The sequence below is a fragment of the Ursus maritimus genome, unplaced genomic scaffold, assembly GCF_017311325.1.
Source record: "Ursus maritimus isolate PB19 unplaced genomic scaffold, ASM1731132v1 scaffold_13, whole genome shotgun sequence".
NCBI classification, from domain to species: domain Eukaryota; kingdom Metazoa; phylum Chordata; class Mammalia; order Carnivora; family Ursidae; genus Ursus; species Ursus maritimus.
In genome coordinates, this window is record NW_024423675.1 from 28,386,504 (window position 1) to 28,414,188 (window position 27,685).

The 27,685-nt window shown below is 38.3% G+C and overlaps 1 protein-coding gene across 5 annotated transcripts in view; it reads right to left on the minus strand.

Moving 5' to 3' along the window:
* Window positions 1–27,685, minus strand: part of FAM184A (family with sequence similarity 184 member A) — a 117,319-nt gene that overhangs the window by 65,164 nt on the left and 24,470 nt on the right. For all 5 annotated transcript variants that reach the window (XR_005834346.1, XM_040627710.1, XM_040627708.1 and 2 more), the window contains exons 2-5: window positions 5,451–6,305; window positions 4,594–4,729; window positions 3,027–3,208; window positions 341–538 (exon numbers count right to left, since the gene is read on the minus strand). Coding sequence is in view for 4 of the 5 variants with exons in the window: in XM_040627710.1 (XP_040483644.1) it covers window positions 341–538; window positions 3,027–3,208; window positions 4,594–4,729; window positions 5,451–6,305 (1,371 nt within the window). In the remaining variant the exon portion in view is untranslated. The remainder of the gene's footprint in view (window positions 1–340; window positions 539–3,026; window positions 3,209–4,593; window positions 4,730–5,450; window positions 6,306–27,685) is intronic.

Here is a 27,685-nt window from a genome sequence, read left to right on the forward strand (position 1 = left end):
AGGAAGGAAGCATCTACAGGGGCAAAAGTGCTGCAATTCGTCGAGGCTTCCTGAGGAGCACACCTAAGAAGCTGCCTCATGAAGAGACAGCTCAAGATCAAGGGAGTGTTTCTACCACGGCTTAAACAAAGTAGGAATGCTTCCTATCAATTTAATAAACTACATCCCATGTCAACAATGTTTAAATATGCTACTCTTTGAATCACGATTCACAGAGTGATTATGAGAGAGCAGCCATCAGAACGAAGCCGCCCATCTACTCCACAGTATGGGTCACGCTGGGTCACTACAGAAGCCGCTCCGGTTTAACAACGCGAGGCTGCGCTGAGTTTGTACTCACCACTTGCAGTTTTTTCTTATCCCTGATTGCATTACTGTGGACAGCCTCAATTGCCACGTGGTGCTTCCAAGCTAATTCTTCCAAAGTCTTAGAATGAGCCGCATTTAATTGAGCTACCTCCCCTTCCAATCTATTTTGCAGGTTTTTTAGCTCCATCTCATAATATTCTTGCTGAGTTTTCTTTGCTTCATTTACTTTCTAAAATTAAAGCAAATAAAGATCAATAATTGCACCTGCTTTTTTCATTACTGCTATTAGTATTTTGAATACTCAGTAAATACATAAACTTGAATGAACTGAGCACTACGGGATTTAGGCTTTGGACTTGAGATTACATCACTGATGTCTCAGAAAAAGGGTAGCACAGGCAAAATGAATAATTTTAACACAAGTAATAAAATAAACTATTATTAGGTTAGAACGAAGTGCAAGTTAGCACATCTGTGAGCTTAAGAGAAAGGCTTCCTGTATGTCAAAACTGTACACAAAACGGCTTACCAATTTACCACTCACATGATATTATTCAATCCAATTTTATTGAGTGCCAGTTATATGCCTTTTCTTTTCAGATTTCTTTTTTTTTTTAATTATTTTTTATTATGTTAGTCACCATAGAGTACATCCCCGGCAGTTATATGCCTTTTAAGCAGTCACAGTCTAATAATGGGAAAAAGGAAAAAGACAGTGGCAATACAATTTTATAAGTTCTATGAAAGGAGTGTACATCATGTGTTTTAAGAGTATACGGTAAAGGAGCCTAATCTGGAACAGGTGGGAAAGGATATGTGTGTGTGTGTGTGTGTGTGTGAGAGAGAGAGAGAGAGAGAGAGAGAGAGAGGAGAGAGAACCTGGATGGGGTGGGAAAGGATATGTGTGTGTGTGTGAGAGAGAGAGAGAGAGAGAGAGAGACACACACACACACACACACATACATACATACATACATACATCAGGGAAAGCTTTCCAGAAGAGAGAACATCTGAGCTGCTGATGACACATTCTCTCATTTAAATCTCACAAGCCCATCAGGAAATGAGAGATGAGAAAATTTCAAACCTAGATCTGACGTCAAAAGCCTGAATTCAAAACCATTTCCAGCATTTTGAAAGATGAGCAGTAGTCTGCCAGGTGGTGAAGTTTAGGTAAGACAGGAAGACCATGCAGCTAAGCAGTGTGGACAGAACAGAAGACACGAGGCTGACAGTGGTGAGGGATAAGGCTCAGCAGGAGGCAGGAGTCAAATAATGAGGAAGGGTCTTTTATGCTAAGGACTCTGGAATTCATTATGACAGGAATGAGAAATCATTGCAATTACATATCTGACATACTTTTAACAACAATCACGTTGGCAGTAGGCTAGTGAGTTGACTGAGGCAGGGGGAGTGGTTAGGAAGTTGTAACTGAAATCCAGGCCACAATGACTTAAAGCTAAACCTAGAATCTGTGAAAGGGTATGAAGGAATAAAGACGATGGAATAAAACATATATTAAGGGAGGAGAAAACAAACAGGACTTGGTAACAGATAACAGGGCTAAGGAAACAGTAATCAACAATGACTGATTTGCCAAACCAGACTGACTGTAGTGCTACCAGTTGAAAAAAGGAGTAAAAAAAATACAGTACTTCTGAGGGGAGAAAGTTTTAGGTATGCTGATTTGAAACGTTTGTGAGAAACCAACGTACCTTGTGGGAGTTAGAGACATAGGAGTCAAATTTAGGAAAAAGATCAGGCCTAGACCATCAGATTTGGGAGCAATCACTGAACAAGTTTTATGCTACTAGACGGATGAGCCCGTAGAATGAGGTGAAAATGCTGGGGAGCATCAACGGTGAGGGAACAGATGGAGGAGGGAAACTCCGAAATAAGACTGCAAGGCCAGAGAGACAGGAGGAAAATGTGCGAGAATGTGAAACACCAAAACAGAGATGCTATAAATCAGAGAGGAGTGAGTACCACATTTGGACAAGATTCACCAAATCCAGCAACCCGGATGTCAGTAGAGGCTGGGACAAACACAGATTCTGTGGAGTGGTGGTAAGAGAAACCACATGACACTTGGGTAAGGAGTGAATGGGAGGTGAACAAGGGGCAAGTTTTTGAATATGCTTGGTTGTTGAGGGAAAGAAAAAGAAGTATACGAAACTCCCACTCAGTATTGTGAATATCTGAAAAATTGCAATAAATATTTAGCAATTACTCTACAAATGATATGTCTTATTTGTTTAATCTAGAAATTCAATATGTTGGTATAGGAATTTTCAGAGCTTGATGCTTGTTGTTCTTTTAGTTTTATAGAAATTTCCTAGGTGTATATGCAATAATATATTTCATTAATACAAAAATATATACCATTAAGCATAAATGTACATGCCACAGGAATAAGCGTTTATTCATTTTCTGGTTGAAATAGGTTGAAATGTCTTAAGTTTTTACATTATAAAATTGTTAATAATATTCTGAATATAAAATTGTTAATAATATTCTGAACATAGACACAATATGGGATAGTCCAGCTGTATACCATTTTCCCTCAAAATAAAAACAAAAACTTACTAGAATTAAGAGATGGATTGTAAGCAGAAGTAACACTTTAAATCAAATTTGAAAAAGATGAAAACTGAACATTTTTTTCTTTTCCTTTCTTTGGTGTTGGGGGAGGGGGGATGGACTCCACTGCTTTTTACCTTCTCCAGTTCTAAAATCTGCTGCTTTTGCTCTTCATCCAGACTCTGAGTTTTGCTTTGCAAAAAAGCTCTTTCTTCTTCAAGCTGAGATAATCTCTCATTGGCCCTTGATTTTTCTGATTCTAGATCTTTAATTGTAACCTCCTGGGTCATCTGAGTTGCTTGAAGCATTCCAATATGACCTATGCCCCAAAAAGAAAACCTTCACTTTAAAATCTATTGCATTGTGGTATAGAACTGTTTATATTTAATGACACAATTGTACTTACTACCTGCGTGAAATAAATAGTCTGCACGTACAAATAGTACTTTGATTTCTTCACTGTATAAAATAGAAATACTTACATGGGAATACTTATCCAAGTAGAATAACTTAAACTAGAAAGAAGTCCATTTTCACATCACTGATGTTGCCCCCTGTACCCAGGAATCTTTTCTTTTTTTTTTTTTTTTAAGATTTCCAACTACACAAGTTGAAGTAGGAAGCAACTCCTTAGGGATGTATATCAAATCCTCGGGAATAAAACAAAGACAGGATGTACTGACTAATACTATGGCGCCAAATTGAGTAGTCTTTTCTAATCTCTTCTTTTTTCAAATTCTCATAAAAGACAAAGAAATCTGTATGTAGGCAGTAAAGATGGCAGGCAGCTATTTGGTTGAAACTGAATTTGTTTCAGACAAGAGATGTGATAAAGAACTAAGGTAGAGTAAGAGACAGATAAGGACAGTGAAGTTGTCAAAGAAAAAAATAATGACAAAAAAAGAGGAAGGGGTGATGAGAGAGACGAAAAATGAGTATGAGAGAAAGGGTCTCAGAAAGCTTGTGTCAGGACAGTGATTCTCAATGCTCTGGACCAGCAGGCCTGCAACCCTGGCTGGCAATGAAGAACACCCCAGACCGACTGTATCAGAAGCTCTGAAGCTGAGCCCAGTACCTGTGGTTGCACAAGCCGTTTGAGGTGATTTTCGTATATGTTAAAGTTGAAAAACTCCTACTTAGGGGAAAGGTTATATGGGATTTGCCGATGAGCCAAATGACATCCTCAGAGAATAGTTCAAATGGCTTTACCTGGCACAATAAACACTTGGGCACATGACATGGGTCACCACCTCCTCTAGTAAGGGCTATAAAACAAGTACATTAGCCATAGCAGGATGGGCAACTCAGCTTTAGTATGTAAAATGCTCCCTGTTAATAAACCAAATGAGATGGGACACTGTAATTCACATATAGTTCCACTAATTTAAATACTTTAAAACATATGGTTTTTTTTTAAACATATGTTTTTAAAGAACAAAAAGCCTCTTAGAAAGAATGCTTCACTGTTCTTTTAGTGAATGATTTACTGTTGCTAACTCTTAATTTTTCTATAAATATATATTCCTAAAAATAAGTTGTCATTTGCTTATCTTACTTATGATTAAGAAGAAATTAGAGTTCTTTAACAGGTTTAGAGTCTAAATAATTTTAAAGTATGGGAAGAAAAGGCAAATTTTGTCTTGAATTAACATTTTAGTGTTGGTTTTAGCTGAGGAATATACCAAGAACTGTGGTCACACATACTGGCTTTGAGGACAAGGTCTGACGCTTGTTGCTGTAAACGTTCTCTGGCTGCTGCTAGCTCACTTTCCACTTCCTTGTGCTTGCTCAACAAGGCCATCTCTCCCTCCTTGGCATCATCAAGCTGTTTTTGAAGAACCTAAGAATGATCAAATAGCCATTATTAATATGCAAGAATGATGCTAAGCTCATTAGCTAAGCTAATGACGCTAATTCAAATTACAAGCATCAACTTTCTCTTATTCAAAGGTCGCAGTTAATGATACCTACTTTTATATGTTTCGATGACACTTGTAACTTATCTTCATAAATCACATGACCCAATCATGAAGGGCTATTCTACCCTTCTAATTCACTCAAAAACTGCACAGATATTACAAACAGCTATGAAATTGTCTATGCCAGTAAAACAAAATTTGTAGGGACTTCTCGGCTTTTTTTTTTTTCAAACATGTGCCATATGCCTATTTAATTCAAGTTTATAAAGCAATCAATTTTTTGTTCATTGGGCAGGTCATTATTAATGAAGGTAAAGGAGAAAACATAATTAAACCAAAAGCCCAATTTTTTAACTCTCTAAAGCCACTTGTGAAAAATATTAACATGTTATTTCAATAAAATCCTTTTATAATCAGTAAGATTTTAAGTTATCTTTATGGGCCTTTTAATATCTGAAGTTCTAGTTGGAAATAATAACTACGGAATAGTAAAAATTACCCCTTTACTGATTTTCTCACAAAGGAAAAGTAGGAGAAAGCAAAATGGAAAAAAAAGTTGAAGTCGTCTAACTGGAAAGAGAAAGACAGTTATTGGAGGGGGGGGAATCTATACGTTTAACGTGACATTCTTTAAAGACTTACCTGAACACCGTTCTCTGCTGTAACAAGTGCTATCTGAAGCTTCTGGCATTTGTCACGAAGACTTCCGGCTTCATCCTGTACCATCTGTAACTCTGTCTTTAATTTTCCTATGGTTTTTCGTAAAATTGCTTCTTGTCCCTGAAATTCTTTTCTAAGATCAGCTTCCTTTTCTTTGCTAGCCTGTAGACTTTCTGCTGTAAAAAGCTGTGATCTTTTCAAAGTATCAAGCTCATGCTCATAAAAGCACTGAGCTTTATTCAACTTGCCTTCATAATCCTCAATGAGCTTTTTCTGTTCAAGTCTTAGCTCTTCCAGTGTTTGGTTTAAGGTCTCCACCTCCATCCTGTGCAGCTCCTCCGCCTTCTCCTGCCCTTTACTGACCGAGGCGCTGTGATCCTGCTGTGACTTCAACAGCTCCTGGATCTCCCGTCTGTGAGCAGTTCGCAAATCCTCCAATGCCAAGCGTTTGTCTTTTTCAAACTGTACCTGGAGTTGTCCAAAACTCCGTAATCTTTCCTCAAATTTCCTTCTAATCTCTTCAACCTCTCTAGACATGGTTACTATGCGCTGGACATGCTGGGCTTCTGCACAAAGTTGCATGTCCTCAACTCTGTGCTTGTAAGCTTCAAATTCTGTCAAAGCCTGCTGCTTCATTTTTATGTGATCTTCTAATGATGCTTCTAAAACCTGAATCCTTCTCTTAAGGTCTAACTCCTCTGCTACTTTGCTTTTATACTGCAGGATTTTTTCTCTTGTTTCTGCAAGAATCTGTTGGACTTCTTCTTCATGAGCATCTTTGAGGGCTTGGATGGCAGATTCATGCTCATCGTTTTTAGTGTTTAAGGCATATATTACCTGCATGGTTTGAAAAAGGGAGAAGCAATTCAGCAAACCGCGTTCTTTTCTTACTGGAAGTTAATTCTTTCATTTGGACTGGTATTTTTCAACACACATAATATTGGCTATGGTAAATACTAAATACCAAAAATTCACGCATTGTTTTGGATTCATAGATTGATTTACTTGGCTAGTTTTACCTCAGCCCAACCTTAGTTGCACCTGAAGACTTTACTACAAATGAAACAGGATAAAAGAGGCAAAGGAGGCCACATAGTCTAGAAGAAAGGAGTTTTCCATATGGCCCAGTCTAGCTTGGGGGTGAGGGTCAGGAGCCTCAGAGTAAGTATCTGCCCTACATGAGTGTCCCAGAGGAAGAGAGGCTTTGCATGTGTGGAAGCTCTAGGCCCTAACTCTTCCTAAAGGCCTCTTTCATCTGTTTAATGTCTGGTAGGTTCTAAATTTAGAGATTTTCTTTTCTAATTCCCCTATGGTGTTTTTATTTTTTATTTTAAAGATTTTATTTATTTGACAGAGGGAGAGACAGCCAGCGAGAGAGGGAACACAAGTAGGGGAGTGGGAGAGGAAGAAGCAGGCTCCCAGGGGAGGAGCCTGATGCGGGGCTCGATCCCAGAATGTCAGGATCACGCCCTGAGCCAAAGGCAGACACTTAACGACTGAGCCACCCAGGCACCCCCCTCTATAGTCTGTTTTTAAAGCTGATACCCTTCAAGTTCCTACAGGTCTCCTTACAAAATCCAATTCATACTTTTCTGCTCACATATCAATCTCTGTAGTTTTACTCACTGCCTAATTCTTCCTCTGTCTCCAGGCAAGCCAGGTCCCTAGAGCCAGAGCGTCCTGCATATAGGTCTTTATTTTCATTTTAGTCCTTGAATTTTAATGATTCTGTTAAGATTTCCTCAACCTTAATTCCAAATGACAAAACAGTCCCTTTAGAGTAATGCTCCCTTCCTGCATGTTCTTTGAGACCGTGCATCATACCACTGTGGTCAAATAGTACAACATTCATGACTATTACTTATGGCTTAGAGATGCACCCACTTTCTTCTGAAGTAAAAAGAAATGAACACTATACAATCCAACAACCGGGAAGCTAAAAATCAGTGTCCTGGAGCTTTTCTCATTTTAACGTGATCTTATTCTGGCTTTAGAAATGAATTCCAGCACCAAGAGGCAGAAACTGCAATGAAGCTGCAAAAGCATTGCCATTTTTTTTAAAAGATTTTATTTATTTATTTGACAGAGAGACAGCCAGAGAGAGAGGGAACACAGCAGGGGGAGTGGGAGAGGAAGAAGCAGGCTCCCAGCGGAGGAGCCCGATGTGGGACTCGATCCCGGAACGCCGGGATCACACCCTGAGCCGAAGGCAGACGCTTAATGACTGCGCTACCCAGGCGCCCAGCATTGCCATTTTTGTAGAGAACTTGTTTATGTAGACTGACGCAATGGAGACAGACTCCCTGGCTCTTCACATACCCTGGTAAGTCTAGATCCTACTGCTAAATCTAGGCGGTCACCTGCCTGGCCTATAGCTGTACTTCTGCAAGGAGAAGACACACTGGAGGCATACCCCCATTGCAGGGGCTCCACTCTCTCCACATAGGACCCTGTCTTCCAGAATCAATCCCCTCCCCATATACTCATGTGGTCTGCTCTACTCTGTGAGACGTAATCATAACAAAGGCAAAAAGACGGAGAGATGGCAAGACCCCAGTTGTCTTGCCAGCTACTTCTCCTGCTAGTTCCCTCCAAAGGAAAATATGTCCAACAGAAGGGAAATAAATGCTTATTTATAGTTTTTCTTGTTTTAATAACTCTAATTCCAAACCCCAGGTTATGTCCCTAATGAGCTAGCAAAGATCCCCATGAAAGATATCTTTCATTTACACATTTAAGCATAAATGTAGCTTGTAACCCAAGAAAGTTGGTGGTCTCCTACAACCCACCCCCAAGGTCATATCTGCCTACCATGTGGATGCCCAGAAAAGGCTGAAAGAGGCACTGAGGAAAAACACACCAACCAGCTGGAGAGAAGTCCATTTGCTAGAGTGGTGTAGGCCACAGGTCTGAGACCTTCCCAGGACAGTCTGTGTCCATCCCTTATCCATCACACGAAGCACGTGGAAGGAAAAGAGATAATGCAAAGAGAAGGAATCCCTAGAGAAAAACAAGTTACACTTTTCATCATTTTATCCCAGGAAATGATCTTGAAAAGGTCATTAAATACTCTTCTCTTTTGGGGTGCCTGCATGGCTCAGTTGGTTAAGCATCTGCCTTCGCTCAGATCCTGATCCCAAGCCCTGGATCCGGATCCGGGGCTCCCTGCTTAGCAGGGAGCCTGCTTTTCCCTCCCCTTCAGCCTGCCACTCCCCCCTGCTTGTACACTCTGTCAAATGAATAAATAATGAATAAATAAATGAATAAATCTTTTTTTAAAAAAACACTCTTCTCTCTTTTTTTAAAGATTTTATTTATTTATTTATAGAAAGAGAGCGAGAGAGTGACAGCACGAGCAGGGAGGGAGAAAGAGGGAGAAGCAGGCTCCCCACTGAGCAGGGAGCCCAATACCAGGCTCCATCCCAGGACCCTGGGATCAGGACCTGAGCTGAAGGCAGACGCTTAACCGAGTGAGCCACCCAGGCACCCCTAAATACTCTTCTCTTTTTTCTAATACTTAATTTCCCTGCAGTCTTTGAAGGGTCATCTCAAGTCCTGTATCCTTTAATAGGTCTTCTAAAGCCACCAAGTCCATGGGAGTCTGTCTTTTCTTTAAATCCAGTACCTCCATTTCCTTACCACCACTCATTCCTGAAACTCAGCAAATGTTCAATTGATTAAATTTGGGGATGTTGACAAAAATGTTGGAAAGCTGTGTGAGAATGTTAGAGAGCCTAGAAAAGTAGCTGACAATATAAAAGTACAGTAGCATAAACATGAAAGCATTAAGTTAAAAAGAATAGACTTTAAGTAAATAAAACATCTGACAAATAATAGGGAAATATTATGGTGAAGAGCTCTATTTCACTTGATACTCTGATCCAGGGGTCAGCAAACTGGGACCTGCAGGCCCAATATGGCTGTTGCCTGTCTTATGTAAATAGTTTCATTGGCGTACAGCTATGCCCTTCGCATATGGATAGCCTACAGTTGCTTTCCCACTACAACAGCAAAGTTGAGTAGTTGTGAAAGAGACCTTACTACTGACTCCTGTTCTGATATAGACATGCCAAGCCATCTTATCAGCCAAAATTGGCAGCCAAAAATAGAAAATATCTGAATTTATAGCTTTGTTTAGTCTCAAATAGTCCAGGGTTCCAACCACAACAACTCACATATTAAGAAAACCAATTATTTGGTTCTGAAACTGTATTATATAAAAGAAATACAATATTCTACTGGCCATATAACAGTATCTTCCAGGACCACAATGTTAAAATAAAGTTTCTAAAAACTTAAAAAAAGAACAATAAAAGGATGCTAAGCATAATAACAAATTAATAGTGCTTTTATTTTTTAAAAATATTTATTTGAGAGAGAGAAAGAGTGAGAGAGAGAGAACACAAGACGGGGAGAGGAGAAGCAGGCTCCCCACTGAGCAGGGAGCCCGATGCGGGGCTTGGTCCCAGGACCCTGGGATCATGACATGAAGCCAACCGCAGACACTTAACTGACGGAGCCACCCAGGTGCCCCAACAGTGCTTTTAAATGACTCTTTAAAATACACCCCTATTTAATGATATTATTTTTAAATGAGAATGCTATATATGAATATTCGAGTTGACATTAACAAGACCAGAATCCTCTCTAACTGTTCACTTTTCTACATAATTACAAAGGTAACCATTTTAAAGTATCTTTCTCTGATTAATTACTATTTCTCAGACCAAGAAATAGAAATGTTCTACATTCTTTTGAACACACAGAAGATACGACTTGAAGTAACAGAACTAATCCAAACCGGATTTTTGACCCTAGGTAAGATAACGTAATTTCTCTAAGTTTCAAGTTTCTCAATATTAAATAGAGATCAAATTTATTCTATTCTAGTGACATTGTTATAAGATCAATCTATCACTGACATTTAAAAATGGTATTATAGAAAGATTTTTCAAAAAATATAAAGCACTATAAGATGGTAAGTCTTTTTTGGACAGAATGAGACTAATTTTAAAAGAAACTTGGGTGATAATAATCACTCATAAAACTGGCTATTATTTTCCACACAGGAAAAGGAAACTCTCTAATGTCTCTTTTCACAGACTATTTTAAAAGACATTAAGAGCCACTTGCAGTTTTTCTGGAACTATGAACATTCAGAGAATGGGACAGTACAGCAATTTCATGTAATTTCACAGTTCCATTTTATGCCAATAATGCATAATTTAACCACATATTCCATGATGAATAAGGAATAGTTAGAATTTTTACTTTTTCTATGAAGATTTTCAGATAATCTTACCCATGGATAAAATGAAAACAATTCTACGTCCTAGTTTTTAAAATGCTACTTAGGGAACAACAAATAGTTTCTGAAATAGTTTTCACTGTTGGCTGCTATGGACTGAATTGTGTCCATCTCCCTCTCCCAACAAAATTCATCTACTGAAGCCCAGCAGCCAATAAGATCATATTTGGGGATGGGGCCTTTGGGACAAAATTAAGTTTAGACAAGATCATGAGGGTGGTGCCCTCATAATGGGATCAGTGCCTTTATAAGAGACACCGGAGAGCTTGCTTCCTCTCTCTTTCAGCCATGTGAAGATACAGTGGGAAGGTCTATGGTTCTTTGTCATGGCAGACTGAACTAATACATTGGCAATATGCAAATATGTTCCCACTAAAATCTAACTCATTAGTAATAAAGTACTTTCACTGAAAAGTATGTGTATATTAGCTTAAAATATGTTAAGCTAAATTGTTGCATATTATACCAACAGTTTTAACACTGTTAAAGTAACAGAATCATTGAATAAATGATAGTAAATTCATACAATGTAGTATCATGAAGCCATTAAAATGCACATTTCATTTAGGAGAATATTTCATAATATAAGAACAAGCTTGTAAGAGACCACAAATACGCAATGCTGTTATCAGTAAGATCCAATCTTATAGAGGGGAAAAATGTGAGTGTGTAAGTATGTGCAGATATATATTAAAGATATGTAAAGAAATAAGCCAAATTTTAACTGGGGATATTCAGTATTTCTGAACCTTCAATAATGAATATATGTTACTATTATAGTTAGAAAACATTAAACCCTTTTTTTTTAAGATTTTATTTATTTATTTGACAGAGAGAGAAAGACAGCGAGAGAGGGAACACAAGCAGGAGGAGTGGGAGAGGGAGAAGCAGGCTTCCCGCTGATTAGGGAGCCTGATGCAGGACTCGATCCCAGGACCCTGGGATCATGACCTAAGCCGAAGGCAGACGCTTAACTGACTGAGCCACGCAGGCGCCCCAACATTAAACCCTTTTAAAAGATTAACATTAATAATGCTAAAATAACAATCAGTACTGAAAATGCTTTCATTTTAGAAAAACCTAACAATCAGAAAGAGAAAATTAAAGGAACATTCATTACCAACAGATACCCTGAAAATTTCCTTAAAAATCACCCACTGAAATAAAACATTTATAAAAGTCATACTTAAATTTTTAAAACAATATTGAATGTTAATCATTTTACTTATGAAAAAGAACATGTATTTTGAGAAAAATTTTTAAAATCCAATTACCTAGTTAAAATTTGATAACTTACTGGCAAATCTTTAATGGTCAATTCCTACTTCATTTATTCTTCCCTTCAGCAAAAATATACTGCACACCTGCTATGTGCCAAGACCTATAATTGGCACAGTAAACACAACTGTGAACTGGATGCATATACATGGTATTTGTTCTCATGCAGCTGGTGGAGACCAACATTAAAGAAACATTTACTCCAGTAGTCAAAGTAAAATTTCAATAAATTATACAAAGGAGAAGAAATACAAAATAAGTCTTTGCAAGGGGTAGGAGTGACAATGGTAATGTAGGAGTTTCCCATTATTCTGAATGAAATGCTTACTTTATCTTAACCAGGATCTCTTCATTTAGTCAAAATGTCAAAGGGAAAGCTATATACAGAGAGAATCCGGGGCCAAAGGCTCAGTAAGAACAGAAAGCTTGGAGATGAAAAAGCACTGGACTCTGTGATGGGAAAACTGGGTTCCAGAGCTGGAAAAGTAGAAAAGCTCACAGTGCAGAGGTACTTGTAGCTGTTGGCCTAAATGGGATCCAGAGGGGAGAAACTCCTGAAAAAGAGTGAAAAAGACTGAGGACCAGGTCTTGGACAGGGTTCAGGGGCGGCAGGGAGGATGAGGACCCATAGACAGAGGAAACATGCTGGACAGATGAAGACCCTTAGACAGAGGACCAAGGTCTACGATGCAAGGGATGGACAGTATATCTTGTTGAAGGCTGCTCAAAAATCAAGAAAAATGAAGACTTAAAGCCCCCACACTCAGAATCTAAATCTCAGAAGTAGGTCTTTGAGAGCACATTTGGTAGAGTGATGTGGGAAGAGCTGGAGGACAAGTGGCAAAAGTGGGTGAGAAGATGGTAAGTGAATGGAGGCAGTCCACTGGTAGTGAAAAACTCCAAGAAATGGTGGGTAAGAGAAGCAACTAGGGACAATGAGGATGATGGCTTAGGAGGCAGCAGAGGCAGCAGAGTCCAGTGTGTTTTTTTTTTGTTGTTGTTGTTGTTTTTTTTTTTTAAGAGGCGTTGAAAATGTGAACCAGGAAGGGTTAACTATGGAACTGAAGTCATGGAGAAAGTCTGAGGTCAGGTTTCCCTGGCACAGGTGGAAAGACTGGTGTTGGCTCAGAGTTGGAAAAAGTCCTCCCAAGAGAGCAAGGCTGAAGACTGAGGTTTTAGGTAGAGAGAGAGAGAAGATGGACAACTACTTTCTGATGGCTCCATGCTTCCCCATAACAGGGAGATGAAATCATCCTCTTAGAGCGCGGGAGCCATCAGCACCTTCTCTCCATTGGCCATAAACAATGCTACTAATGTTAGCTAGTGAGATCAGTCCCAGCCTTCCCAGTGTGCCTCACTGAAGACAGTCAGACACACGGCAACCATGAGCAGATTCTTCTCATCACTGCTCCTCTGGATGTTTTCCTGCCAGTCTCAATCTTTATTTTTTGCTTATCTGAAAATTCTGGAAACTTGTTCACTTTCCCTTTCTTATCAATGTCAGAGACAGAAAACATACTAACAGGAGAGAGAGAGAGTGAGAGAGAGAAGGAGGGATGAAGGGAGGATTCACCCTCAAGGACATAAGCACTATATGAGAAACAAGGGAACTTATGAAGTAATAAAGGAACAATCTCAGATTCAATTTAAAAAAAAGATCCTGTATATTTTAAACAAAGAATATGCTTTTATTACTAAACAATGAGTTCTTCTAATTGAGCTACTCACCAAAAAGTTACTTTGGGTCTTAAGGCACCAAAGTTAAAGAATACTGAAAAGAGACTCTCGACCTTCTCAAAAATAGTGGATTATTGAACTCTGCCATCTAGGTTCTATTCTATCTGTTCCCCTGGGGCATTAACACGGACCATTGCTCTATACCACAATTTATATTCAAAAGTACTCCCAGACCAGTCATATAAGGAAAATTTTCACAAATTATCAAATATTACCAATGAGCTCTAGGTGGCTTACTTAGGGTATCTAATGTTTCTATGAAATGGTTCATCTTTTGAAGTTGGTATATTATTAGCATACTTACTATATAAGGGCATGTTAATAAAATGTGTTTAAGACTTCTCAGGATCTTGAGCTCACATTCTCCCATGGACACCTGATGTAACAACTACATATATATAACTAACTCTGAAAATATCCTGAAGACTGGCAGAACAGACCTTCCACAACTAATCGTAGAGAGGAAGCCACATCAAAAAGGGTAGGAGGGGCACAGACGTGGTTAGGAACCAAACCCCTCTGTGAAACTAACCACAAACAGGAGGGACATCACAAGCACAAAGAAGTGAGGATCAGACCCCACACCAGGCACTCTAGGCACTAGGGACCCATACTAGGAATACGAGTCCCCATAACACCTGGCTTTGAAAACCGATGAGACTTAACTTTAGGAGTTTTAAAATTCAGTGGGCTAAGGGCTCCTGGGTGGCTCAGTTGACTGAGTGCTGACTCTTGGTTTTGACACAGATCATGATCTCGCAGTTGTGGGATCAAGCCCTGCATTAGGCTCTGTGCTCAGAGCAGTCTGCTTCAGATTCTCTCCCTCCTGCTCTCTCTCTCTCAAATAAATGAATAAAATCTTAAAAAAAAAAATCAGTGGGCTTAACTCCAGGAGACCTGAAGCGCAACAGGAAACTGAGTTCCCATCCTTACAGAGCCAGTATAATAACTAACTCAAGGAGAGACACAGCACCTATGGTATACATGAAGATTTATTTACTAATCTCAGAACATGCAAAGGAGGGGCAGGGATATTCAGATTTCTCCAGGAATAATAGTGCCGACAGGCTTCATTTCTCTTCCCCCTCCCCCAGCCTAGATAGCAGGACACTTGCTGGAGCCAGAGCTAACACTCTCCATCTAGTTCACCAGCACTGAGTTCCCTGTGGACCCACCTCAGCAGGCATCCTCCAAAGCAGCTTCTGTCCCATCACTCCCCACAAGCAGCCCCAACAGGGACATATGCCACTCTAAAGTGACTCTTACTCATGGGAGACGGAGAGATGGAACCCAACACACCAGCATGTCCACAGATCCAGCAGCTGAGCCTCTTAGCTGCCCACAGAGGGAGCAAGTCCTGTTATCCTATATGCCCATAGTTATGGCAGAGAGGCTAACAGTAGATAAATAGCCTGACTCCAACCTCACCCACCAATGAGCTGTAGGCAATTTCAGAGAGGCCTTTCAACTGTGTAGGGGCTAAACCCTGCCCAATATGCCCACAATAGGAAAAGCAGGTCAGTGTAGCCATCTGGGCTGCAGGCAAACATGGCTCAGTTGCAACAGTGGCGGGCACAGAGCCCACACAGAAAACACTCAGTGGAAAACCTGATTCTGGTACCAGGGAGTACTGCATTGCAGGACACCACAGACCTCTTTTACACAAAGTCACTACTTTCAAGACCAGGAGACATAGCTGACCTCCCTAATACACAGAAACAAACACAGAGAGTTAGACAAAATAAGGAGACAGAGGAATACTTCCCAAATAAAAGAATAAGACAAAATCACAGTAAAAGAGCTAAATGAAATGGAGATAAGCAATATGACTGATAAAGAATTCCAAGTAACGGTCATAAAGATACTCGTTGGGCCTGAGAAAAGAGTGGAGGGTCTCAGTGAGAACTTCAACAAAGAGAAAATATTTTAAAAAACTAGTCAGAGAAGAAGAATTCAGTAACTGAAAAAATTCACTGAAGAGTATCAACAGCAGACTAGAGGAAGCACAAGAACAGATCCACACTCCGGAAGACAGGGTATGGGAAACAACCACATTGAACAGCAAAAACAAATAAGAATAATAAAGAATGAAAACAGGTTAAGGCAACTCAGTGACGATGAGCATAATAACATTCACTTTACAGGGATCCCAAAAGGAGAAGAGAGAAAGAAGGGGGCAAAAAACTTATTTGAAGAAACAACATCTGAAAACTTCTCTCATCTGGGGAAGGAAACAGACATTTAAGTCCAGGAAGTACAGACAGTCCCTAACAAGATGAACCCAAGGAGATCCACTCAAAGACACAAAATAATTAAAATGGCAAACAGTAACAATAAAGAGACAATTTTAAAGCAATAAAAGATAACAATTACATACAAGAGAAACCCCATAAGATTACCAGCTGATTTTTCAGCAGAAATTTTGCAGGCCAGAAAGGGGTAGGATATTCAAAGTGCTGAAAGAAAAAAACCTGCAACCAAGAATATTCTACCCAGCAAGGTTAAATGTAAATAGATGAAATGCTCCAATCAAAAGACACAGAGTGACTGAATGGATTAAAAAAAAAAAAAAAAGACCCATCTATACGCTGCCTACAAGAGACTTATTTCCGAACTGAAGAAACAAACAGACTAAAAGTGAAGTGATGGAAAAATGGACACAAAAAAACCCAACACAAAAAACCCCCACAAAAGTCAGGGTGGTAATACTTAAATATCAGACAAAATACACTTTAAGACAAAGACTGTAAGCAAGAGACAGAGAGAGGCACTAAATAATGATAAAGGGATCAATCCAACAAGAGGGTATGACAACTGTAAATGTCTATGGACCCAAGATAGGAGCACCTAAATAGAAAACAATTATTAACAGACATAAAGGAGAAATTGACAGCAATAAAATAATAGTAGGGGATGGCACATTTACATCAACGGACAAATCATCTAGATAGACAACCAATAAGGAAACAGTGCCTTTGAATGACACATTACACCAGATGGACCTAACAGATACATACATAAATTTCCATCCCCAAACAGATTCTTTTCAAGCGAGCATGGAATATTCTCCATGATAGATCACATTAGGCAACAAATCAAGCTTCAGTAAATTTAAGAAGACTGAAATCATATTAAGCATCTTTTCCAACCACAAAAGTATGAAACTAGAAATCAATTACTAAAAACAAAACAAAACAAAACAAAAAACTGGAAAGAACACAAACACACGAAGGCTAAATAACATTCTACTAACCAATCAATGGGTCAACCAACAGATCAAAGAGGAGAACAAAAAATGTATGGAAACAAATGAAAATGAAAACACAATGGTCCAAAATCTCTGGGATGCAGCCAAAGCAGTTCTAAGAGGGAAGCTTATAACATGGCAGGTCTACCTCAAGAAACAAACCTCAAATAAATAACCTAATCTTACACCTGAAGTAGCTAGAAAAAGAAGAAAAACAAAGCCCAAATCTAGTAGAAAGAAGGAAATAATAAAGATTAGATCAGAAATAAATGAAATAGAGACTAAAAAAAAAAAAAAAACAATTGAAAAGATCAATGAAGCCAGTTCTTCAAAAAGATCAAAAAAATTGATTAACCTGTGGCCAGCCTCATCAAGAAAAAAATAAATAAATAAATCCGATGCAAAAGAGGAAACAACTGACACCACAGAAATAAAAAGGATGGTAAAAGAATATTATAAAAAAAAGTATATGCCAACAAACTGGACAATCTAGAAGAAATGGATAAATTCCTAGAAACATACAATTTTCCAAAACTGAATCAGGAAGAAATAGAAAATCTGAAGAGACCAATCACTAGTATCAAAATTGACTTGGTAACTAAAAAAATTCCCAACAAACAAAAGTCCAGGACCAGATGGGTTCACAGGTAAATTCTACCAAATATTTATGGAAGAGTTAATACCTATTCTTCTCAAACTATTCCCCAACATAGGAAAGGACAGAAAAGTTCCAAATTTACTCTAAGAAGACCACATTATTCCAATAGCAACACCAGACACTACAAAAGAAGAGAACTACAGGCCAATATCTCTGATGAACATAGATGCAAATACCCTCAAGAAAATATTAGCAAACCAAATTCAACAATACACAAAAAGAAAAAAAAATCATACACCATGATCAAGTGGGATTTACTCCAGGTAAGAGTGGTTCACAAAATCAATGTGATATATCACGTTAACATGAAGAAGATAAAAACCTCAACAGATGCATCTCAACAGATGCAGAAAAAGCATCTGACAAAATTTAACACCCATTCATGATAAAATAACAACAACAACACAAAAAACAAAAACCTCTCAACAAAGCAGGCTTAGAGGACTATACCTCAACAGAATAAAGGCCACAAATGACATCCACAGCTAACATCATACTCAATGCGAAAAACTGAAAACTTTTCTTCCAAGATCAGTAACAAGACACGGATGTCCACTCTCACCACTTTTATTCAACATAGTACTAGAAGTCCTAGTCATAGCAATCAGATGAGAAAAAGGAGTAAAAGGCATCCTGATAAGGAAGAAATAAAACTGTCACTGTTTGCAGATGACATACTATATACAGAAAGCCCTAGAGGCTCCATCAAAAACCTATTAGAACAAATATATGCATTCAGTAAAGTTGTAGGCTACAAAATTAATACACAGAAATCTGTTGCACTTCTATATACCAATAACGAAGTAGCTGAAACAGAAATTAAGAAAAGAATCCCATTCACAATTGTGCCAACAAGAATAAAATATCTAGGAATAAATTCAACCAAGGACGTAAAAGACCTATACTCTGAAAACTGTAAGACACTGACGAACAAAAATGAAGATGATACAAACAAATGGGAAAGTTTACTATGCTCACAGACTGGAAGAATATCATTAAAATGTCCATCATACCCAAAGCAATCCACAGATTCAATGCAACCCCTATCAAAATACCAGTAAGTATATTCACAGAATTAGAACAAATACTGCTAAAATTTGTAAAGAACAAAAGATCCCAAATAGCCAGGGCAGTCTTGAGAATGAAGAGCAAAATTGGAGGTATCACAATCCCAGATTTCGTGATACACTCAAAGTTACAATAATCAAACTAGTATGGTCCTGGCACAAAAACAGACACATAGAATAACATAACAGGATAGAGAGCTCAGAAATAAACCCATACCTATATGGCCAATTAGTATAGGACAAAGGAGGCAAGAATATACAATAGGGAAAAGACAGTCTCTTCAATAAATGGTGCTGGGAAAACTGGACAGCTGTATGTAAAAGAATGAAACTAGACCGCTTTCTTACACCATAAGCAAAAATAAACTCAATGGATTAAAGAGTTAAATATAAGACTGAAACCATAACACTCCTAAAAGAAAACAGGCAGTAATCTCTTGGACATCAACCTTAGCAATGTATTTATAGATATGTCTCAAGGGAAACAAAAGCAAAAATAAACTATTGGGATTACACCAAAATTAACAACTTTTGCACAAGCAAAGGAAACCAACAAAACGAAAAGGCAACCCAGTGAATGGGAGAAGATATTTGCCAATGGCATATCCCATAAGGGGTTAATAACCAAAATATATAAAGAATTCATACAATTCAACAAAGAACCCCACAAACAATCCAATTAAAAAATGAGCAGAGGACTTGAATAGACATTTCTCCAAATAAGATATACAGATGCCCAATAGATACAGGAAAAGCTGCTCAACACCACTAATCATCAGGGAAATGCAAATCAAAACCACAATGAAATATCATCTTACACCAGTCAGAATGACTAGTCTTAAAAAGACAAGAAATAAGTATTGGTGAGGATGTGAAGAAGAAGGAATCTTTGTGCACTGTTGGTGGGAATATAAACTGGTGCAGCCACGGTGGAAAACAGTATAGAGGTTCCTTAAAAAATTAAAAATAGAGGGAGGTAGGTGGGGGGATGAGGTAACTGGGTGATGGGCATTAAGGACGGCACTTGATGGAATGAGCACTGGGTGTTATATGCAACTGATGAATCACTAAATTATACTTCTGAAACTAATAATACACTATATGTCAATTAAATTGAATTTAAATTAAAAATGAAAAATATAAATATCATACAATCTTTTAATTCCACTGCTGGGTATTTACCTGAAGAAAACAAAAACATGTATTCAAAAAGATATACATACCCCTATGTACATCACAGCATTATTTACAATAGCCAACATATAGAAGCAATCCAAGTATCCATGATAGACGAATGGATAAATGAGACGTGATATATACACCCAATGGAATATTACTCAGCCATAAAAACAAATGAGATCTTCCCATTTGTGACACAAATGGACCTAGTGGGTATTATGATAAGCAAAATAAGTCTGACAGAAAAGGACAACTACCATATGATTTCACTTAAATGTGCAATCTAAAAAACAAAACAAATGGGGGCACCTGGCTGGTTCAGCTGGTAGAGCATGCAATTCTTGATCTCGGGGTTGTGGGTTCAAGCTGCACATGGGGTGTAGTGATTACTTAAAAAAATAAAATCTTAAAAAATAATTTAAAAAAATAAAACGAATGAACAAACACACAAAAAACAGATTCTTGGGGTGCCTGGGTGGCTCAGTCGGGTGAGCGACCAACCCTTGATTTCAGCTCAGGTTGTGATCTCAGGGTTGTGAGATGGAGCCCCACGTTGGGTCCTGCGCTGAGTGTAGGGTCTGCTTGAGATTCTCTCCCTCTTCCTCTCCCCCTCGCCCCACTCACACACATGCTCTCATGTTCTCTAAAATAAGTAAGTAAAATCTTAAAAAGAAAAAAACCCAGATTTTTAATACAGAGAACAGCTGGTGGCTGCCAGACGATAGGGTATTAGGTGGGTGGGCAAAATAAAGGGGATTAAGAGGTACAAACTTACACTTATAAAATAAATAAGTCCTGGAGATGTAAAGTACAGTAATATAAAAACACTGTATGGTAACAGATGGTAACTACACTTATGGTGAGCACTGAGTAATGTATAGAATTGTCAAATCAATATGTTTGTAAACCTGTAACTAATTAACATATTAATTATACTTCAATTAAAAAAAAAAAACCAAAACTTTCTTTTAGGGGCAGGTGGGTGGCTCAGTTAAAAGTCTGCCTTCGGCTCAGGTTATAATCCCAGTGTCCCGGAATCGAGAGTCCCACGTCGGGCTCCCTGCTCAGGGGGGAGCCTGCTTCTCTCTCTCCTTCTACCCCTCTTCCCTGCTTGTATTCTCTTTCTCAAATAAATAAATGAAATCTTTAAAACAAAACCCTTTTTCTTTTAGAGGTGATGGAATTGCACAAATCCCTCCATATTTTCTTACCAATTCTATTGGTAATCAATAAGAGTGTGTATTTTCGCAGCCGAGATTACAGGTTTAAGCACTGCAATGTAAGGAGAGAAACAGTTTAAAAATAAACTACAGGTTTATAGAACTCTAATTCAAGAACGAGTCCCAAGTAGCCCGTGTAGCAGAATGGACACAAGGAAAAAGATAAAAATTAGGAAGTCACAAATAAGCATGCATCCTAAAGAAAAAAAAAAAAGCAAGAAGCAAAACACACAGACCATCACTTAGTGTAAAATAAATGTCTGAAAGAGACCACACGTTTTATTTTCTGAACCATCTCAAAATAAGTTGCAGATATCAGGACTAATCACCTCTAAGTACTTTAGTATATATTTCCCAAGATCAAAGACAACTGCATTATCACACCAAAGAAATTTAACCCAATGGAATATTATCTAATACACAGCCTGTATTTAAGTTTACAGTTTATTCCGATAGTGAAATTTATAGCAGCTTTTCTCTACTGATGCAAATTCAATCAAGGATCCCATATTGTACTAAGCTGTCATATTACTTCAGTCTCCTTTACTGATTGAAGACAAAAAGCAAAACTAAGCCTTTTTTCCCCCATGACATTAACATTTTTTAACAGACCAGGCTAAGGTTGTCTTGTAGAATGCATATGATAAAGATTTTTATAGAATTATGCCAAGTTCCTCTTTGTGGAAATTTTATGTTGTGTTTTCTCAACCCATCCTATTAGCTTTTGGGGTAACTAATACCACAATATGTGGGCACATTTATCAGTCTGCTTTTCCAATATAACTCTCCCCCCAACTCTGCCCTCTTCCAACCCAATGTCCCTTCTTTATGATGTCCTACTCAGCTTAAAGCCATTTAGAAATGAGGGCAAAAATTACAAAATTAATTTTGTTTACAAAAAGTTTAGTCCCTAAGAAAAAGCATGTGTGGCAAACCCTTTAAGGGGGACTGTCTGAATAATAATCATTCCCAGGGGTTACTTGTCCTTTCTTTTCCTGAGTGGAGTTTGTAAGCCAAAGGCCAAGCTTGAACTGCTCATAACTATAGAGGGGATTTTTCTAAGAGTCTTTGAGAGTGGTGAAGAGACAAGCAGGCTGGGTATTTAGAGAGGATCTTAACACTTCTTTACAATATGATGTGAGATATAAACCCTCTTAACCCATATTCTCACAAAATATTCACCCACATAGCATTTCCATGAATGACTGTAGAACTAGAGAGATACACCAAAGATCTGGAATTTAAGGTGAGTAGAAAGGGAACAATAGAATAGTTTAGTCCTGGCAATGAATCCTTCCATATTTTTTCTTTTCTTGGTCCAGGTTCTTTTAAGTTAGATAGAAAAATAAAAAAACAAAGGCTGTTCTTCATACATTATGTAATCAAATTAATTCCATCAACAGACTTATGTCCAAATGAAACATTTACAAGGCAGTTAGCAAAAGAAAGCTCACTTGGGTTTATTTAAGCCAAGGGCACTATAAAACCCTAATTTAAAGAGAGCTTTAAAGCCCAATTGCTTTGAGAAAGAATTACCTTTAGAGATATGTTTGCTCTCTATGATATCTATAATTATTGTTGGAGAAGTCTTTCGAAAAATATTCATAAACTCTAGAAACACTGGATGTATCTTCCTCTATGGTAATGTAGAATACGTTTGTTTCTCCAGAAGATTTAACTTGACCTCTGAAATAGCAAACAAAAATCCTATTATAAGGTTTATTATTTAGGATTTGAGCAACAGGATCTGTGCTACTGAACCTTAACCAAAAAAAAACTAAAAAATCAATAGACTTTTACTGAATACCTTCCTATGTGCTCAGTATTTTTATATGCATTCTGGCAAAGAAAAGTATACATGTTCCTACTTAATCTTACTTAAATAGAACTACTTAAAATAAAACATACATAAAATAATGGCAGACGATTTTAGATAATATATATTCAGTGTCAGGCTACAGAGCACAAATGCCACATACAGCATAAGAAGTTTTCAGTGGAGGAGTTTCACTAGATGAAGACTACACTAACTGTGAAGAAAGCAGCCTGAGTTAAGGTACAAAACAGAATGATTCTGGTGGTTGGTATGGTCAGATAATCCTGAACAGAGAGAATGGTCAGTGCTAGGGAAAGTCATTTAAAGTTAAAAAGTTCCCAGTGATTAATTTTGTCCCTGTTATTTAATTGGGAAACCAGTCTCTCCAGTAATTTTAGATTTGGATCTATACATACTTTCCTGTTTGTACACTCACTATGGTACTGGACAATGATTCTTTTTTTTCAAGATTTGAGAGAGAGAGTGAACGAGAGCTAGAGAGAGAGTGCACAAGCAGGGGCAGAGAGAGAGGGATACGCAGACTCCCCTGCTGAGCAGGGGGCCCGATGCAGGGCTCAATCCCAGGACCCAGGAATCGTGACGGGGGCTGAAGGCAGACGCTTAACTGACTGAGCCACCCAGGCACCCCTGGACAATGATTCTAAGACATACTTAGTTTTTTTCCCACACTTAGACATCTCTTAAGTTTGGATGAATCTTGGAATCAATTGTGTATCATATTTGGACAGCACTTCTTTCCCCCTTAGTGGTACATAAAACAATGATGCATCTTATAAATCAACCATTATGAATCCAGAGTGTTATGAAGTCATTAGGAAGAGTAGATAATGGGGGAAAAGTGTTTTGTGTTTAAAGCAGACCACAATCAATTTGTAACTCTACAAAAAACTGCCTGAACCTCTTGCTGACAAGAAACAGAAATGATCAGATGGTCTACAGCAGGAAGGGGCAGGAACACATCTAAATTGAGTCCTTACAGAAAGTGAAGAGTTGAGACCAGAGGATAGAAAGCAGATGTAGAAATGGTAAATTATTTTTCAGAGTAGAAGTTGTAAAACCTGAGTTGAGAGAGAGAAATGCCATTTCCAGCAGAGCTCTGGAAAGCAGGGGGTAAAATCAGGGTATGATGATAGGGAGGTTGTTCCCAAGTTTGTCAGGAGCAGTTAAGCCCCCCAGGTCATCACTTGGATCAAGCAAACAGTTAAGTCTTCTCTACACTGGTAAAATTTAGAAGGGAAGTGAACTGGGAAAAGTGAGCTGGAACAGCCCTAGGCTGGATAACGCTGGGCACAAAAGAGGGCAGGGATGAGGCATGGGACAAAGAGCAGAGGATTCAGTGAAAAGTCTAACAAGCCGCCAATGGGGAGACAACATTTGCAAAAGACATACCTAATAAAGAAAGGACGGTTACCCAAAATCTACAAAGAACTCATAACAAACAAGAAAATGAATAACCTGATTTAAAAATGGGCAAAAGATCTGGACAGACACCTCACCAAAGAAGAGATGAAGGAAGTAAATAAGCATATGAAAAGATGCTCAACATCACATGACATTTGGCAACTGGAAATTAAACAAGGAAATATCACTACACACCTGTTAAAATGGCCAAAACCCAGAACACCAATAACACCAAATGCTGGTGAGAATGAGGATCAACAGGAACTCTTATTCATGCTGGTAGGAATGCAATATGGAATAGCTACTTTATAGGCAGTATAGACTGAGTATACACTTAGTGTAAACTTAATATAGCTTACTATACAATTAGCATAACTAAGTGTAGCGTAGACCTGTGGAATCACTATATTGCACACCTGAAACTAATGTAACATTGTATGTCAACTACATTTAAAAAACAAAAAGTTATGATCCAGCAACTTGCTCTTCAGTATCTACCCAAATGAGTTGAAAATATGTCCACACAAAAACTTGCATACATTATCTTTACAGCAGCTTTATTCATAACTGCTGGAACCTGGAAGCAACCAAGTTACACTGCTGTAGGTGAAGGGATAAACTGTAGGATATCTAGTAGGATATTTCTCAGTGTTAAAAGGAAATGAGCTACACCTACAAAATCATACGTTTTCTTCAACCTTTCAGAGAGCTGATGGTTTTTCTGATAGTTTTTCATCACACGAATACAGAAAAAAAAATCCCTTTTGTGACCTGCAAAGTTATACCTGATCCGGTCCCTGCTCCTGACCTAAGCCATTTTCCCCAGATGAATCAACAAACGTACCACCAGAGACGAGAGAGGAAGCACCACTAGCTGAGAGAGGCCAGTACTACACAGGCTGTATTGAGCGGTAATGTGTGCAAAACTCGTGAGGAACTTGAATTTCTATATATTGAGTTTTCTTAAAGAAAGTACTCAATATAATGAATCAATCAAAAGACAAGGTACCAGCATCTTTAAAGAAATTCAATAAATATACCTTTTTTTAAAATAAGTAATGGGAGAATCAGGGGTTTTAAGCAGAAAAATAACTTGATCTGACTTGCATTTTAGAAAGTAAAATTCTGACTGCACTGGAGGATACATTAGATGGGGTAAGACTAAAAAAACAGTCAAAAATACATTAAATTAACTCAGAAAACCGCCTGAGGTTCTAACACGAAGCTTGGCAGGGAGAGATGATAGCTGATTGTTCAGAGCTATTTAGGAAGTCATACACAGAAAGGGAATAAGTGGGAGCAGAGAGAGCTTCTCCCAGTTGTTCAGTCTGTTAGGGAGGTTATGTACCTCGACAAATTTCATTCTATTTTCAACCAGGGCTCATACCTGATGAGTTACAAGGGCTTGTACAGCGTCTACTAAATGAGATTACTCCCATGCCCCACCCCTTTGCCACCCACCCCCATCCCCAGAGTGTCCTTGTTCAGACAGACCTGGGCTGGAATGGGACAGAACTCAGGAGCCTCTGGCTCCCAGGTTTACAGTTCTGTCTTTAGCTTCTACCTTCCCAGCAGAGCAGGCACTTGTAAAAAGACGTCATCCCAGGGGCGCCTGGGTGGCTCAGTCATTAAGCATCTGCCTTTGGCTCAGGGTGTGATCCCGGCGTTCGGGGTTCGAGCCCCACATCAGGCTCCTCCACTGGGAGCCTGCTTCTTCCTCTCCCACTCCCCCTGCTTGTGTTCCCTCTCTCGCTGGCTGTCTCTGTCAAATAAATAAATAAAATCTTAAAAAAAAAAAAAATCCCAAATTTCTCTAGCCTTTTCTAAGGCTATTTGTCCTTAACCATTTTTCTGCCCAAAAAGCGGGGTTTTACACTCCCATTAAACTTTTGATCACTGTGGCAGAAATTCTTACTTTGATCTAGGGATAGGCTGCAGTATAAGACTCACCAAGTGGCCTTTTAAAACTACACACTCATTCCCCTCTCCCTTTCTGATGGCTACCAACATACCCACAGAGGGGGGGATTAAGTGGAAAAAAGACTGAGAACCACCTACTCGCTTTACTAACCTATCTTATAAGAATAAGAATTCAGATATGTAACAGCAGTGTGCCAAATTGAATTCTAAGAGAAGTTAGTTACTCTGTATTTTTGAAATATTTTTTCTGTTGTTTCCTATGGTGATAAACATTTTCAGGTCTCAATCTACTTCTCAGCAGGAACTAGACATAGTTTAATGAGACCAATATTATGATGCTCTCCCTACTGAGAAAATCTCAGTGCCATTCTGAAAGGATCTGAAGTTAAGAAAGGTAATGAAATTCTAGGAAAGAGCTTTAAAGTTGTCAATATTCAAATTCTTTATAGAAAAAAATTCAGTTAATTTAGTGACCCAAAACAAACAAAACACATATTCCTTTACTGACTCATCTTTACTTTTTTTAACGGAATTTTTTAAAGAAACTACTGTATGTAACCCTAAAAGGGAAGCTAAGGTAAATGAGTAAATTACAATAAAATAAAGCATGCTAGTTTGGCAACTGCATACAATGATCCAGATTTTCCCAAAGTGTGGCACAGGAAATGACTTTAACGGTCACTAAAATAATACAAGTAGCTTATCAAATCTGTGAAGTGATAGTATTATTGTTTAGGGAAAGATGAAAGTAGGAGGAATTCACAGATTTCTTATAGGCCCTATACTCAAAAAATGCTCTTGTTGGGCCTTAAGTAACTAAACATTGCAACTTCTTTTTTTAAATAACAGCTGTGAGATATAATTCAGATACCATAAAATTCAGCCTTTTAAAGTATACAATTCAATTGTTTTGAGTGAATTCACAAGGTTGTATGACGATTACCACTATCTAATTCCAGAACATCTTCGTCACTCTAAAAGAAACTATAACCGTTAGTAGTTACTCCCACCACCCTCTGACCCCCGGCAATCACTAATCTACTTTCTGTCTCTGTGGATTTGCCCATTCTGGGCACTTCAGACAGATGATGGCATACAATATGTGGCTGCTTTCACGTAAACGTTTTCAAGGTTCATCTGTGTTTAGCATGGATCAGTACTTCACTCCTATTTATGGCCAAATAATATTCCATTATATGGACACGCCACATTTTGTTCACCCACACCAGCTGATGGACATTTGGGCTGTTTCCACTTTTTAGCTGTTATAAGTAATGCTGCTCTGAACATCCATGCGCAAGTTTTTATGTGAACATATTTTCAATTTTCTTGGGTATACCTAAGAGTAGAATTGATGGGTCATGT